We start from the raw sequence: 16,671 nt of genomic DNA on the forward strand, positions 1-16,671 counted from the left end.
TCCGTTTAGAATGATAAGGTTCTATCTCCGTTTAGAATGATAAGGTTCTATCTCCGTTTAGAATGAGAAGGTTCTATCTCCGTTTAGAATGAGAAGGTTCTATCTCCGTTTAGAATGAGAAGGTTCTATCTCCGTTTAGAATGAGAAGGTTCTATCTCTGTTTAGGGTAGTTCAGAGATATTGAAGTTTTTACATTTCATTATGTTTTGTGAGATGGAATCTTTGTATTTTATGAATGACTAACTCAAAAATGTCAACATTTTAAAAATAACACCATACAGGCATTAATAAACACCTAATGGATCAGATTATGTAAAAAAATAAAATAATAATAATAATAATAATTGAGATAGAACCTTATAATTCTAACGTCACGACTAGTCACAAACTAAATAGAAACAGACGATGAATAAAACAATGAAGTCATGGGAACATAGAATACTTCAGCTGCTCCCTAAGTTACCGTGGAGCGCTTCTCTGACTCTCATCTATCAAGGTCACTTCCGGTACGGTAGGGTAGTAGTTCGCATTTAAAAAGCTTCGCTGCATCTATTAGTCCTTGGGCCAAACCATTTTTCACTACCAAATTCTGGGCAAATCCTAGATGTGATTTTCTTATTCCTATACATCCCTAGATTATGTTTTGATATGATAGACCTTTTGGATTGGCAGCTTATTAGTAGTTATCACCTCGTAAAGGTACGGAGTGCTTTTTTCAAAACCGGAGTTTTGCCTAGAAAAGTCCCCTGCCATATCCTGCTCCCCTTCGCATGATTCGCGCCTAGCTGTGCTGTGATTGTGATAGAGACATGAGCCCTTTCATGTTCTTTATGCGCCTGAGTCTCCTAAACACGTAGAGACCAACCCCGAGTCGATCAATGATTCCTACGATGAGCTATGGTAACTTTACCGCACCTACCCCCTACCGATGAATGCTTACTTTTTGCGGTTTTCCGGAGGTATTGTGCGGTAGGTGCGGGAAAGTTACCATAGCTCAGCGTAGGAAGCTCTGATCGACTCGGGGTTGGTCTCTACTTGTTCAGGAGACCCAGGCGCATAAAGCTAACCTGGCTCATGTCTCTATCACAAGCACAGCCCGAGCTATGCGCGACTGACGCGAAGGGGAGCAGAATATGGCCGGGGACTTTTTGATGGGTAAAACATTTTACCTAATAGATATCACCATGAAACTTCCCCAGTTGATTACTTACATTGAGACAATAATTTTTTGTATTACAAGTTTTCAGAAATGTTCTGTTTAAATATGCAAATGATGTATTATCTACTTAAAATATGAGTTAATTTGCATATCTTTAAAGAACATTTGGACCACAGATTGGATAAAGACAGTAATTAATTACTATACATCCCTAGATTATTATTTGATGTGATAGACCTTGTTGGACCTTGTTGTTAGTAGTTTAATACCTTATCCCCTCTTAAAGTATGGACTGCTGTCATTTAAAATGTGTGTTAGCCTACGTTCTGTACGGGAGTGGACCCGAATGCAGGACACTGAGGCGGAGGCAGATGAACAGTTACATTTATTTAGCCCACAAGGCAGTGAAAGCTGTAGGTGTATGGAGTCCGGTGGTAGGTGTGGTCCAAAATTGGGAGATGTTTTCTGATTTCTGCCGCCCTCAACAAAGTTCTCCATAAGTCCAGGTTTTGGGGTGACACCAGGTTTGAGTTGGAGTCATCATCAGAGCAGTGGATGATGCTGTCCATCATCAGAGCAGTGGATGATGCTGTCCATGATCAGAGCAGTGGGTGATGCTGTCCATGATCAGAGCAGTGGGTGATGCTGTCCATGATCAGAGCAGTGGATGATGCTGTCCATGACAGAGCAGTGGATGATGCTGTCCATGATCAGAGCAGTGGATGATGCTGTCCATGATCAGAGCAGTGGATGATGCTGTCCATGACAGAGCAGTGGATGATGCTGTCCATGATCAGAGCAGTGGATGATGCTGTCCATCATCAGAGCAGTGGATGATGCTGTCCATGATCAGAGCAGTGGATGATGCTGTCCATCATCAGAGCAGTGGATGATGCTGTCCATGCCGCTTTCTTGGCAGGTTGCTGCTGCATTCACCTGAAGTTGGATCCATCATTAGACTTACACTTACTGCTGATGATGTGGGTCTCTGAAATAGAGGAATACATCTAGTTTGACATTAAATTACCAACCTTATTCTAAATTAAAATATTGTCAGGGTGCAGTAATTGGGGCAGATCTCATTACAACTTAGAGGGGCTACAAACAAGGAATCTTCTGTAAATTTAATGTAAATTAAGTTACATTAATATTACTACAATATAAAACCCTGTCTCAAGCCTGGGTACACAACAGGCTACTTTGCTAGTTTAGCTAGCTAACTAAAGTGTTATTAACTATAAATAATAATAATGCATTTTATTTGTATTGCACTTTTCATTCAAAAGAATCTCAGAGTGCTACAGAGTAAAAAAAACTAAAACATAATAAGTTAAAAACATAGTAAAACAACTCAAAATAAATCACAAAAATGAACACAGTTCAACAGTCAAAGGCCTGTCTTAAGAGTCCAGGCTCTGTACTGCCCATAGCTGGCTAGGAAGGCTGTTCCACAGGCTCTGTACTGCCCTTAGCTGGCTAGGAAGGCTGTTGCACAGGCTCTGTACTGCCCTTAGCTGGCTAGGAAGGCTGTTCCACAGGCTCTGTACTGCCCTTAGCTGGCTAGGAAGGCTGTTCCACAGGCTCTGTACTGCCCTTAGCTGGCTAGGAAGGCTGTTGCACAGGCTCTGTACTGCCCTTAGCTGGCTAGGAAGGCTGTTCCACAGGCACGGCGGAGCCGAACAGAAGGCTCGGTCCCCCATGGTGCGGAGCCTGGTATTGGGGACCTGGAGGAGCAAACTGTTTGAAGACCTGAGGGTGCGGGTGGAGGTTTGTGGAGTGATGAGTTCTTGTAGATAGGGAGGTGCGTGTCCGTTGATGCATTTGTGGGTGAGAAGAAGGACTTTGTAGTCAACCCTGAATGAGACAGGGAGCCAGTGTAGTGAGTGTAGAACAGGGGTTATGTGCTTGTATTTGTGGACTCTCATCAGGATCCTGGCAGCGCTGTTCTGGATGTATGGCAGCTTCTGTATGCTTTTGCCAGGAATCCCGATGAAGAGCGGATTGCAGTAGTCAAAGGCATGGACAAGTTCTCTGCATCTGACAGGGTTAGAGTGGGACGGAGTTTGGAAATATTTCTGAGATGATAGAAGGAGGTTTTGCACAGGTGTTTTATATGGTCACTGAAGGTCAGGTGAGGGTCAAACCTAACCCCCAGATTTGAAACTGAGGAGGAGAAGAGGATGACTTGACCCTCGAAGGTGAGCTGTGATATGGGCGAAGACTGAACCTGGTGTGGGGTGCCAACAAGACGAGCTCCGGATTTGTTACTGTTTAACTGAAGGAAGTTGTTGTTCATCCATGCCTTTATCTCCTCAAGACAGGTGGTGAGACATGACATGGCTGCAGAGGGGCTTGGGGTAGTTTTAATGTAGAGCTGTGTGTCATCAGCATAACAATGGAAAGACATCCCATATCTGGTGATGACACGACCGAGGGGGAGCATGTAGGTGATGAAGAGGATGGGGCCGAGAACCGACCCCTGTGGAACATCACAGGTAACAGGGAGAAGTCTGGACTTGCATCCTCCCAGTGAGACGTATTCAGTCCTGCCAGAGAGATAGGACTGAAACCACTTCAGTGCAGAGTCTGAGAGTCCAATGGTGGTGTGGAGGCGCTCTAGGAGGATAGTGTGATCCACCATGTCAAATGCTGCTGTCAGGTCCAGGAGGATGTCATTAGCAGTTCATTCGTCACCCTTAGCATAGCCGTTTCTGTACTGTGGGCTGAGCGAAAGCCTGACTGAAATCTTTCAAACAGGTTGTTGTGTTTGAGGTGATCCTGGAGTTGGGAAGCAACTTCCTTCACTAGCACCTTGGACAGGAAGGCAAGGTTGGTGTATGACTTGAGCAGAGCAGTGGGAATGGGGTCCAGGGCGCAAGTGCATGATTTCATTCCTCTAAGGATTTCCATAATGTGGCTCTGTTGAACCTCTGTGAAACATGGGAGAGATGGCAAACTCCCAGGCGAGGGGTTGGTAGCAGAGGGAGACAGAGAGGAAGAGCTGGGCATCAGAGAGCGAATGTTGTTGACCTTGGATCTGAAAAAGTCAATGAAGCTGTTACATCGCTGCTCTGTAGCCTCAGTAGTGGGAGATGGTTGTGGCTTCAGGAGATGATTTATGGTAGAAAAAACTAGCTAGCTAGTTATAATAATAATAATAATAATAATAACTTGCATTTATATAGCACCTTTCAGGGAACCCAAGGTCGCTTCGTTATCTAACCAGTAACCAGCTATACATTACCACTAACTCTAAACTAGCTTGCTAACTTACCTCTAAATATGGATCTGGCTGGGGCTAAGTTAATTTATTTGAGGAGGTAAACACACACTTTATTTGTTTTAAGCACTTTGTTTTAGATTTTTATTCTGGAAAACTATGTAAATTAACGCATATTTTAAGTAGATAATGTATCATTTGTATATTTAAACATACAAATTCAGAAAACAATAAATGTACCCATCCATGGGTTTGACCTTTCATCTGACTCCGCCTCAGTGTCCTGCATTCGGGTCCACAAGTCCCCTGCCATATTTTGCTCCCCTTCACGTCAGTCGCGCATAGCTCGGGCTGTGCTTGCGATAGAGACATGAGCCAGGTTAGCTTTATGCGCCTGGGTCTCCTGAACACGTAGAGACCAACCCCGAGTCGATCAGAGCTTCCTACGCTGAGCTATGGTAACTTTCCCGCACCTACCGCACAATACCTCCGGAAAACCGCAAAAATTAGGCATTCATCGGTAGGGGGTAGGTGCGGTAAAGTTACCATAGCTCATCGTAGGAATCATTGATCGACTCGGGGTTGGTCTCTACGTGTTTAGGAGACTCAGGCGCATAAAGAACATGAAAAGCCTCATGTCTCTATCAAAACCACACCACAGCTAGGCGCGAATCATACGAAGGGGAGCACGATATGGCAGGGGACTTTTCTAGGCAAAACTCCGGTTTTGAAAAAAGCACTCCGTACCTTTACGAGGTGATAACTACTAATAAGCTGCCAATCCAAAAGGTCTATCATATCAAAACATAATCTAGGGATGTATAGGAATAAGAAAATCACATCTAGGATTTGCCCAGAATTTGGTAGTGAAATGTTCAATTTGGGGGTTTGGCCCAAGGACTATATACATGATATGAGATATGAGACTTCATAAATGATCTGCGTCACCTTGAAGAAACACGACATGTCTAACGCGGACCAGACAAGATCACTGCAGGAACCAGTCAGTCAGTCATGTGTCACACCGGACGGTGTTGGCGGTAGAACGCGGAAGTTTCTCACAACTATACAAGCAGCTTTTAATTTACTCAGCATGAAGGCTATTGTAGCCTACAATTATTGAATATCACTCTATTCGGGAGGCTTGCATAATGTCTTTTAATGACTCCCTATTTGATGTGCCATAGTCAGCATATTGTGTTGTTATGCTCCTCAACTTGGCAACCTCGAGCTTTGTACACAGTCCTCGAGCCTCGATCTGACGGGAAGTGTACCGGTTGCCAGGCAACAGTTTAGTTAGGTGGTCTGTGTTTTCACGACAAATCCGCTCTAGCAAAGCCACGCAAAAGTCAGTCAGTTAGTAGCTAATATATTATTTAGCTTTATGAAAAGTGCGCGGTGTGAAAATGCCCTTCAGCGAAGAGGCCATAAAACCGCCTCTTCATGACCAAATAACAGAACTACAGAGGAAAATCCAACTGCTTGGTAAGTTGTTGGTTGATCTGCATAGAAGCACGTCAACGTCAGTCCGTTACAGGGTTTACCTCAGTTGATCTGCATAGAAGCACGTCAACGTCAGTCCGTTACAGGGTTTACCTCAGTTGATCTGCATAGAAGCACGTCAACGTCAGTCCGTTACAGGGTTGACCTCAGTTGATCTGCATAGAATGAATGAATGAATGGTCTTTATTGTCATTGCTATAGTACAGGTACCAAACAACGAAATTTGGGAGGGGTGGCTCCCCTGGTGCTAGGAAAGAAAAAAAAAAAAAAACTAAAAAAACAAGAAGGGAAAGGAGCTGGTTTACATAAATAAAGGCTATGTACACTATCCACTATACTATACTGTACAGATAAAACACTGCTGTACTCTATGCTATGCTATACCTATTCTAAAATTTCCTATTTCTCTGCAACCTTATGTAACCTAGGGTTGTCATATTGCACATAGTGTTATTGCACATTCATTTAAAGTGTCGCAGTTTGCAGGCTTGAAATGTACACATTTGTGCCTCAGCACTACACCTGATTTTTCAATCCAGCAGCTGCCATCAATCCGTCCAGACTGTCCAGGGCCCAGAACCTAGGTCTTTGCTGTGTTCAGGGCCTGGATGGCCCTGGGGTAGAAGCTGAGCTTCAGTCTGTTTGTCCTTGCGGCCATGGTCCTGTACCGCCTTTTCGAGGGCAGCCGGGCAAAGTGTTCGTACCCAGGGTGGGATGGGTCTCTGGAGATCTTGGAGGCCTTCCTGAGGCAGCGTGTGTTGAACAGCTCTTCCAGAGAGGGGAGGGGGGCGCCGGTGATCTTCTGGGCTGTTCTCACGACTCTCTGTAGCACATTTCTCTCTGCGGCTGTGCAGCTGGAGAACCAGTTGCAGATGCAGTAGGTGAGGATGCTCTCCACTGCGCAGCGGTAGAAGGCCACCAGTATCTCCTGCTTGTTAGAAGCACGTCAAAGTCAGTCCGTTACAGGGTTGACCTCAGTTGAAGAAAGAGTTGTCTTTGCCTACTAAACAGTTATCTATAAGCTAAATAGATAGATATAAGTAATAATATATCTATTTTTCAAAGTGCTAAACAGAGATATATTGGGTCAACTGTCTGAAGGATCCAAGCATGTATCCAAGTGGTTGCTGAAGTAATAAAATGTTGACTTGGCCAACAGAGGGAGACAGAACTGCCTACTATGAGAGTTCTCAGTCCAGCGTCAGGAAAAACAGGGAATGCATCCTCCAGATGAGGGAGGAGAACAAGCGTCTGCACCAGAACTTGGCAGATGCTCTCGCTGTATGTAACACTATTACATATCTCCATCTTAGTCTTAAACCCTTGTACGACCCTCTTGTAGGTTCTGTGGCTAAATCAGTGTTGACTGGTCTTGGTTTCTCTCTTCCAGGGAGACGAGAAGGTGATAAAGGATGCCTTTCAAAGCCGAGGCAATGAGAAGGCTGCCTTCCGGAACATGTCAGGGAAGGTGGGAACATGTCAAACATGAGTTCATGGTGTATTAGAACAATAACTGTTGATACACTTTATTTTGTTGTTGTTGTTGTTGTTGTTTTGTGGTCTGAGCTGCTTTTACCCCTGAATTTCCTATCTATCTATCTATCTCTATCTCTCTCTCTCTCTCGCTATCTATCTATCTATCTATCTATCTCTCTCTCTCTCTCTCGCTATCTATCTATCTCTCTCTCTCTCTCTCTCTCTCTCTCTCTCTCTCTCTCTGTCTCTCTCTCTGTCTCTCTCTCTCTCTCTCTCTCTCTATCTCTCTCTCTCTCTCTCTATCTCTCTTATGGCTTGTTTCCTTCCCCATCTTCTTGGTGGTCAGGTTGCGCTCAAGGTGTTGGACCAGAAGGTGTGTGACAAGATGAAGAGGCTGAACGCCCTGAAGCACACCACCCAGACCTACCAAAGCCGCCTGGAGGACCTCCAGACCCAGTACCAGACCCAGACCCAGAGCATGAAGCCTGACAACAGAGGCCCACAGCCGGGCGCACTGAGACGAGAGGAGGAGGCCAAGGTACCAGGACAGAACACTAGAGAGAGAGAGAGAGAGAGAGAGAGGGAGAGAGAGAGAGACACACACACACATACACACACACAGACACACACACATACACACACACACACAGACACATACTCTCTCTTGGGTGACACTTTCAGCACTCTTGGGTAATGTGATGGGACCGTTACAATGGGATGGTCACTGATGTGTTACCCTTGTCCACAGAGTGAAGGGGAGGCCTCTGAGGAGCACGCCCAAAAGGTTAAGCTCAATCATTCTCACTGCCTAAACCCCCCCCTGATCAGAGGCACCCACACACACACACACACACACACACACACACACACACACACACACACACAGACACATACTCTCTCTTGGGTGACACTTTCAGCACTCTTGGGTAATGCGATGGGACCGTTACAATGGGATGGTCACTGATGTGTTACCCTTGTCCACAGAGTGAAGGGGAGGCCACTGAGGAGCACGACCCCCAAAAGGTTAAGCTTAATCATTCTCACTGCCTAAACCCCCCCCTGATCAGAGGCACCCACATCCACAATCAGAATCAGACTTGTTACCACATAGCACTGTATACCCACCTCAGGAACAACCAACCATCAGTGTGTGTGTGTGTGTGTGTGTGTGTGTGTGTGTGTGTGTGTGTGTGTGTGTGTGTGTGTGTGTGTGGGTGTGTGGGTGGGTGGGTGGGTGGGTGGGTGGGTGGGTGTGGGTGGGTGGGTGGGTGTGCATGTGTACGTGCGTACATGTGCGTGCATGCCTGTGTGCACCTGGGTTTGTTTGTGGTTTTCTAGAACTTGCGGGAGCTGGAGAACCGTCTGGAGAAATAAGACGCTATATAGGTGTAGTCCATTTACCATTTACCATTCAAACACTCTTCACTTCATGGTGGTTCTACAGGTCCTCTCCCGCTCTGTGAGAACCTTCAGCACTCTACCTGTGGAGGATGCGGTCTACTCTGACTCTGTGTGGTGGAGGAGGGGGAGGGGGGGACAGCAGGGGCCTGAGGGCCCGCGTGGGCAGGATGAAGAGGCTGCTCCGCCTGCGCCACCCCCACCGCGTGGACGTCCAGACGGACATGGAGCCGGGGTTCTGGCTGCGGAGCTTCCAGCTACTTGACATGGACGTCCAAACTGAGGTGAGTGGGGATGGGATGGGATGGGAAATCGGGGGGTAGTGGAGTTTTTGATTGACGGGTGGTAGCTTGCGCTAAATCGTCAGCAAAAGTGTGGCCCCCTCTAGTGATTGTTTATGCCAGCGGCCAGCCCTGCATTTAGTATCAAGTGATCAACAAAGCATTGATGTGAAGCGGTGTAGGAAGGGTGTTCTTTAGAAACCTTTAGCAAGTTTGATTTAATGGGGCCCTAAATGTATCTGTGATGTGAGTCAGGTGATCAGTGAGTTATCAGGCCCATGAGCTGGCAGTGTTTCCCACAGGGTTTTGTGAGACTGTGGTGGGTGGACCTCGGACCCTTTCGTCAAAGGCGTAGGTGGGGGGACGTGCGGGCCTCACAGTCTACGTAATTAATGGAAAACAATGGCTGGTGAATAGATATTTATTGGGGCAATTTTACTGCTAATTTCACGTGGCATACCTCCATATCACATAGTTCTCATGCCTCCTTATGTGAAAGAAAGACTGAAAGACTTAATTTACTGCCAACATCACTACAGATAATCGCTGTCATGACCCTGGATGTTTAACGTCAGAGCAGAGGTGGTATTCCATCAACGTCGCTAAAGGAAAAATCCAGGCTTATTTTTGATCTTTTGAAGTCTCGCATGATTTATCAAAATAAGTCTGGCTTTTTTTTTATAAATCTCGCGAGATTTATCAGAATAAGGCTGGATTTTCCTTTAGCGACGTTGATGGAACACCCCCCAGAGGTGGTTTTCAAGTAGCCTTCTGCATTTGTTTCCTCTACATTTCAACAGTTTGACTGGAACTGTTGTTGTTCCATTTGAGCTATTTTTACCACTGAGTAGGAAGGAAGGGCCCTTCAGGAAGTGACCAGTATCTATCATTCCTTAAGTGTGCTGTCTACTGTTTTTCTCCAGATAAACCTTCATTTGAACATGGTCTATCATTCTAAGCTTTATATGGTCATAGTTATATAGAGTTTTGCTGTTTTGCTTTTGGTAGGACTAATTCAGAGATGTAGTTGGTTTGAAACTATTGGATAATATTCTTTTGAGTTCAATGTAAATGTAAGTGTATGTCGCTGTGAATTCAATGGAGCTATGTGTGTGTGTGTGGGTCCTTGTGTACGTGTGCTTGTGCATGCATGTGTACGTGTACGTGTACGTGTGTGTGTGTGTGTGTGTGTGTGTGTGTGTGCATGTGTACGTGTGTGTGTGTGTACGTGTGTGTGTGTGTGTGTGTGTGTGTGTGTTCGCCAACTCACCCTCTTATAATCTATTCACGTGTTCACAATTCACACAATTAGTGTTAATTAGTGCCCCCTCTTCTTCTTCTTTCGTGTAACGTCAGAGGTCCAACTCGGTGTCGCGTAGCCATGCCCGCATCTCTGGTTCTAGGTCGAAGAGGCTGGCTTCTGAGGGTGGTCTATATAAGGGGCAGATGGTGATTATGTGGTCGGCGGTCTGCTCTGGGTCACCGCACTCGCATGCCGCACTGTCCGCCAGGCCCCACACCTTCATTGATGTTTTAAAGCGACCGACACCAGTTCGTAGACGGTTCAGTGTGGTCCATTGCCGGCGTGGTAGGTCGTCTCCTCCAATGGCGCCATCTCCTGGGTCCCAGATGTAGCGGTGGATTTGGGAGGGCCCGGCTGACTCCCACTCCTGCTTCCAAGCTGCTGCCAACCATGCATCTCTGGAGATGTCCTCAGAGGTGGAGTTGAGCATGGCTTGTGCTGCCTTGTTGTAAGGGTGGCGGGTCTTGAGTCGGCTTGGAGGTGCTGGTGTTATGGTGGTGTTGTGCAGGGTGTGCCAGTCATGCTTTTGTGCCTTCCTGGCCAGGGCGAGGGTGGCAGCCTCCCGTCGGAGGCCGGCCGGTGCTATTCCCGCGAGGACTGGCAAGAGGGACACAGGGGTAGGCTTCAAGCATCCAGTAATTATTCTGAGGGAGGTATTGATAGCCAAGTCGACCTTTCTCGCATGAGGGCTTCTGCTCCAGACTGGGGCGCAGTATTACGCTGCAGAGAAGACCAGGGCTTGACCAGAGTGCCCCCTCTGCCACCCTGTCTCTCACTCTTTCTTTGTTGTGCCTCTCTGTACTGGCAGGGATGGAGGGATGTTATTAGATTGTCAGGAGGAGAGATGAGAAATCTCATTAGTCAAACAACATTATTCATTCTTCTCTTTGAAGGCCATTGTCCCTTACTAATGAGCAGAGCTCACAATGGGGCCCTTAGTAGACAGACGAAGACCATCTGCCTGGGTTGGATCTGGAGGCAGTGATCTATCACATCAGGGTAGCTTTAAAAGGTAAAAAGTAGACGACAGAGATAATTTCTCATCAAATATCAATGTGCACTCTGGTGCAACAACACTGGTTGTTCATTTAAAACAATGACTTCAGGATAAACTTGACTGATTCGCTCCAGTAGTGGCTTCACTCACAAGCACAGATGAACTGAATTATTAGGGGCCAGAGAGCCAAGCTGATGTCTCAGCTCAATTAAAACCCTTGTTCCTTTCATCTGAAAGATAAAAAAAGCAATGCCTACCTCAATTATTTTGAAAGGGAACAGGTGATACCTAAACAGAAACAGAACAGACTAGTTTTCCTACGGCATTTCCAAGACCACACCCAGTGTCATCATGAGTGCAAATGGGGAGAGCCTTTCTCAAAACTGTTCCAACCTGATCTCAGGTAGACTGAAGGTCTGAGACACCAGGGGTATAATCACCCGAGTAGTAGATTTACGCCTCTACTGTTTTGTCAAATAGCCTTAATTCTTTTCATTGTTGTGATGTTTTGACAAAACAAACACAAATTCTCTCACACCACCCCCCCTCCGAAAACACAGATGATGGACCTAATGATTATTGTATATGCATTAAAGATATTGCATATATTAAATAATTATTCATTTTCCATCATCATTAATTAAACCTTCTAATTGTAATAGTCATAGGAAGTTCTGCAGCTTTTACCTGGTATCACTTCTGCAAGCAACTGTTATATTTCTGAAAAGAGGCACATTTTGTTCGGATAACTTAAACACGTCATGCATGCCATTTTCCGTGCTTAAATTTGAGGAGCTAGGCATTTCACTGCATCGTCTCCGGATATATTCCATTACTTATGATATGATACATGAACTTTGATATTTGATTTGATTTGACGTCCACCCGCTTGGGGCCTGGAGGCGTGACCAGGTTCTAATGGTTCAGCCTCCTATTCTCAGGTGAACACTGAACTGTGCTCATACGGGACTGACACCGAAACCTGTCACAAAAGGTGACTCCCGGAGCAGTGACTGCCTCTCGTCTGTTTAAACGCTCATTCCATTAGCTCGAATTTTGTTTTCATTTGGGTTAACATGTACACACATGTCGGTTAAATACGCAATTCAGCGACTTTGTGTCTCAGCACGGACAGACAGCATCCCTGACCACAACCTACTTGTTACATAACTAGTCGTTGTGGACCAGCATCTGCCTCAGTCACAAGTATTACATGGAACATGGAAGATGTGACTCCATTAACAACTGGAACTTCTAAACACTTTCAGCAACTAAAACACCTGGAAAATAGGAAGAAATGGCATTTATCAATGGTATTTATTTCATTCATTCTCATTCATGTTTGTGTTGATGTTATTTTTAAACGGCTGTCGTTTTATTTACGCATGATATTGTCACTCGGATTCAATAACACACACAGGGCGTCTTTCTTCATTATTGTTTTTATGGATATATATTGAAACAAAGTTATTTTTATATCACTATTATCAGTTAATAAACCCGGTCTTTATCATTACATATTCATTAATACTTGTAGTTATATAATGTAGTTATATTCATTAATACTTGTAGTTAATAAATAGTAATACTTAGAGGCTTTCTGTTTGGAAATGATTACAGTGGGTTCGGAAAGTATTCAGAACCCCTTAATTTTTCACCCTTTGTCATATTGCAGCCATTTGCTAAAATCAATTAATTTCATTTCTTTCCTCGTTCATGCACACACAGCACCCGATATTGTCAGAAAAACACAGACTTGTCGAAATTTTTGCAGATTTATTACAAAATAAACACTGAAATATCACATGGCCATAAGTATTCAGACCCTTTGCTCAGTATTTAGTAGAAGCACCTTTTTGAGCCAATAAATACAGCCATGAGTCTTCTTGGGAATGATCCAACAAGTTTTTCACACCTGGATTTGGGGATCTTTTGCCATTCCTCCTTACAGATCCTCTCCAGTTCTGTCAGGTTGGATGGTGAACGTTGGTGGACAGCCATCTTCAGGTCTCTCCAGAGATGCTCAATTGGATTTAAGTCAGGACTCTGGCTCGGCCATTCAAGAACATTCACAGAGTTGTTCTGAAACCACTCCTTCGTTATTTTAGCTGTGTGCTTGGGATCATTGTCTTGTTGGAAGGTGAACCTTCGGCCCATTCTGAGGTCGTGAACACTCTGGAAAAGGTTTTTGTCCAGGATATCAATGTACTTGGCTGCATTCATATTTCCTTCACTTGCAACCAGTTGTCCTGTCCCTGCAGCTGAAAAACATCCCCACAGCATGATGCTGCCACCACCATCCTTCACTGTAGGGATGGTATTAGGCAGGTGATGAGCAGTGCCAGGTGTTCTCCACACATACCGCTTAGAATTAAGACCAAAAAGTTCGATTTTGGTCTCATCAGACCAGATAATTTTATTTCTCAGAGTCTGGAAGTCCTTCAGGTGTTTTTTGGCAAACTCGATGCGGGCTTTCATGTGTTTTGCACTGAGGAGAGGCTTCCGTCGGGCCACTCTGCCATAAAGCCCCGACTGGTGGAGGGCTGCAGTGATGGTTGTCTTTCTAGAACTTTGTCCCATCTCCCCGCTGCATCTCTGGAGCTCAGCCAGAGTGATCTTTGGGTTCTTCTTTACCTCTCTCACCAAGGCTCTTCTCCCCCGGATGCTCAGTTTGGCCAGCCGGCCAGCTCGAGGAAGAGTCCTGGTCGTCCCAAACTTCTTCCATTTTAGGATTATGGAGGCCACTGTGCTCTTAGGAACCTTAAGTGCAACATAATGTTTTCTCTAGCCGTGGCCAGATCTGTGCCTTGCCACAATTCTGTCTCTCAGCTCTTCAGTCAGTTCCTTCGACCTCATGATTCTCATTTGCTCTGACTCTACACTGTGAGCTGTAAGGTCTTATATTGACAGGTGTGTGCTTTTCCCAATCAAGTCCAATCAATATAATTAAGCACAGCTGGACTCCAATGAAGGTGTAGGCCAGTGGCGGCTGGCCGATAGAGGGCGCTGGGGCGCCGCCCCCACCTTCACTTCCTAGTTGCGATTTGTAAAAGTTTTTTTAAAATAAACATTGTTTATTCACAAAATGCGGCTGATATTCTGTCGACGCCTATCAGCATTCATTAAAAATCCTCCAATACAATAAACATTTTATCTGTGTGTGTGTAAAATTCACTGTTAAAATGCATAGGGGAGGAGTCGGGGCGCCGGCCGAATGCAAGTCTATGGCAGGCCAAATACCTTTGACTTACACGTGAGCTGTAGCAGCGCTCCAATTGGCTGTCTCCTATTTCCCGGCCGGGGCGCAAAAAATGCGCCCCGGAGAGCAAGATTACTAGCTAGATTACATCATATCCGGATGGAGGGGGAGGGATCTCCGCCATAGCCAATTGATCGTCCAGATGGAGGAGGGGGAGGCAACTCCCCATAGCCAATTGTAGACCTCATTACTGTTACGTGACTTTGGCGTCTCACTTTGAGAGTGAAACAATGGAGGCTGTTGCATGTTCTACTGGGAGAAGTGCTTCTGAACTAAAAGACAATTCGGTTGGGTCCAAGCAGATGCTGAACGGCACCATGGTCCACGAGGTCCACGATGTACACGCCGGTCCCAGCTTTTTAAAAAGTGTGAATATTCACTACGAGTTCGCAAGCTAGCATTAGCATTAGCGTAGGTGTAATCCTCCTTCTGTCTGAGTAAGTGCATATATAAGTACACTCATGTCTACATGTCTTTGTTGGACTTGATATCAGAATATTTGATATTTATACAATTGTTAATGTACATTGTTAGTGCCGCTGCCTTTGACATCACAAAGCAACATTTCTTCTTTTAAAATCTAAATGTAAATAATGAGGATGAACATGACGAGGAGAGATAATAAATACTGATTTTGATATATACAGTATCAGACTCTATTGTGGTGATTCTATCCTCTTGGGGGTATTCCAGAACGCAGGTTAACCTCAGTCAGAACCAGAATCTACTCTGAATGTTCTGTTCCAAGGAAAAGCTGGATCAGAAACTACGGCAACTAATCCTTTAGAGATAATTTGATTATTTGCAGGTTAAGACAACTCTATCCTGAATGCTATGCTAAATATACATGCTATGCTAAATATACATGCTGTGATTCAGCCAGGTGTGATTCAGCCAGGTGTGATTTAGCGACATCACTGGATTCAGAATCCGCCTCTCTGGAACTGCATTACCCTGACTTCCAGCTTTGGGTTAGCTGAAGCCCAACATTTTCTAATCTCTTTTACTGGAAAATTGGATGTTTTCGTAGACGGAGTCTCCCTGAGGGCAGGTATCACTGGGAGAGTACCTCACATTCTAGGAGAGAGAGAGAGAGAGACACACACACACACACACACACACACACACACACACTAAATAAAATATTATAGGTAAATATTATCTGCGCCTTCAGCAGCACATGATGATCTTGAGTGTCTTTTTTCCATTTATGATTTTTATAATTTCCTTCACAAACATGTGTCTTAAATATGGGAAAGACTTACCTCCAACGTGTCATAATCAGGAGACGTGGTCTTCCTGTTCAGAGTTGTGTACGTGTCATCAGGGTGCGCCACATGTGGCAGTTGACTATCAGCTCCAACGTTTGTGTCCCCTGTGTTTCTCCTGGGGAGACTGACAGAGTGAGTTCTGTTGTCTCAGATCGACAGGCTCATGTAAAGATGATTTACATGGTACCCAATGGTTCTTATTATACTACTACTACTACTACTACATCATCATCATCATCATCATCATCATCATCATCATCATCATCATCATCATCATCATCATCAGCATCAGCATCAGCATCAGCATCAGCATCAGCATCAGCATCAGCATCAGCATCAGCATCATCAGCATCATCAGCATCATCATTATAACATGCCATTTAGCAGACACTTTTGTCCAAAGCCACTTATTTATTTATTTGATTCCAGTTGGAATCGAACCTTCAACTTAGGGCCCTCTTTGTTGTCGTTTGAATAACAAGCACCTCTGATGTACTTTTGAAGTTCTACATTGTTTTTACAAATGACTCATATCAATGCTATTTGGTAGAGATGATAACTGCAAAATCATACTAGTTGTTGTGTCCATCTAAAGACCTGACTGGAATGTATGTAATGTAACGTATACATTACTGTAGCTGCCATCAGTTAATTCATAATTTGATTAAATAACAATTTAAGTTAAAAGATATAACCTCATTATATAGCCTAATTAAGGAAATGTACATAGGACCTATTTTTGTGTCAATAGGGCGGATTGTTTTGATTTGTGCTGCGGTGAGGTCAGGTCTTGTTTTTGTGGTT

At 44.8% G+C, this 16,671-nt stretch overlaps 1 protein-coding gene across 1 annotated transcript in view; it reads left to right on the forward strand.

Moving 5' to 3' along the window:
• Positions 1-5,785: 5,785 nt before the first annotated feature.
• Positions 5,786-16,671, forward strand: part of LOC308149635 (outer dynein arm-docking complex subunit 3-like) — a gene marked incomplete at both ends in the record, with an annotated part of 121,374 nt that continues 110,488 nt past the window's right edge. The window contains 4 exons of the mRNA XM_080522516.1: positions 5,786-5,864; positions 7,042-7,163; positions 7,273-7,350; positions 7,705-7,896. Of these exons, the coding sequence (XP_080378642.1) occupies positions 5,786-5,864; positions 7,042-7,163; positions 7,273-7,350; positions 7,705-7,896 (471 nt within the window). The remainder of the gene's footprint in view (positions 5,865-7,041; positions 7,164-7,272; positions 7,351-7,704; positions 7,897-16,671) is intronic.

This window comes from Nansenia antarctica (assembly GCF_963989245.1).
Source record: "Nansenia antarctica genome assembly, chromosome: 2".
In the NCBI taxonomy this organism is placed as follows: Eukaryota; Metazoa; Chordata; class Actinopteri; order Argentiniformes; family Microstomatidae; genus Nansenia; species Nansenia antarctica.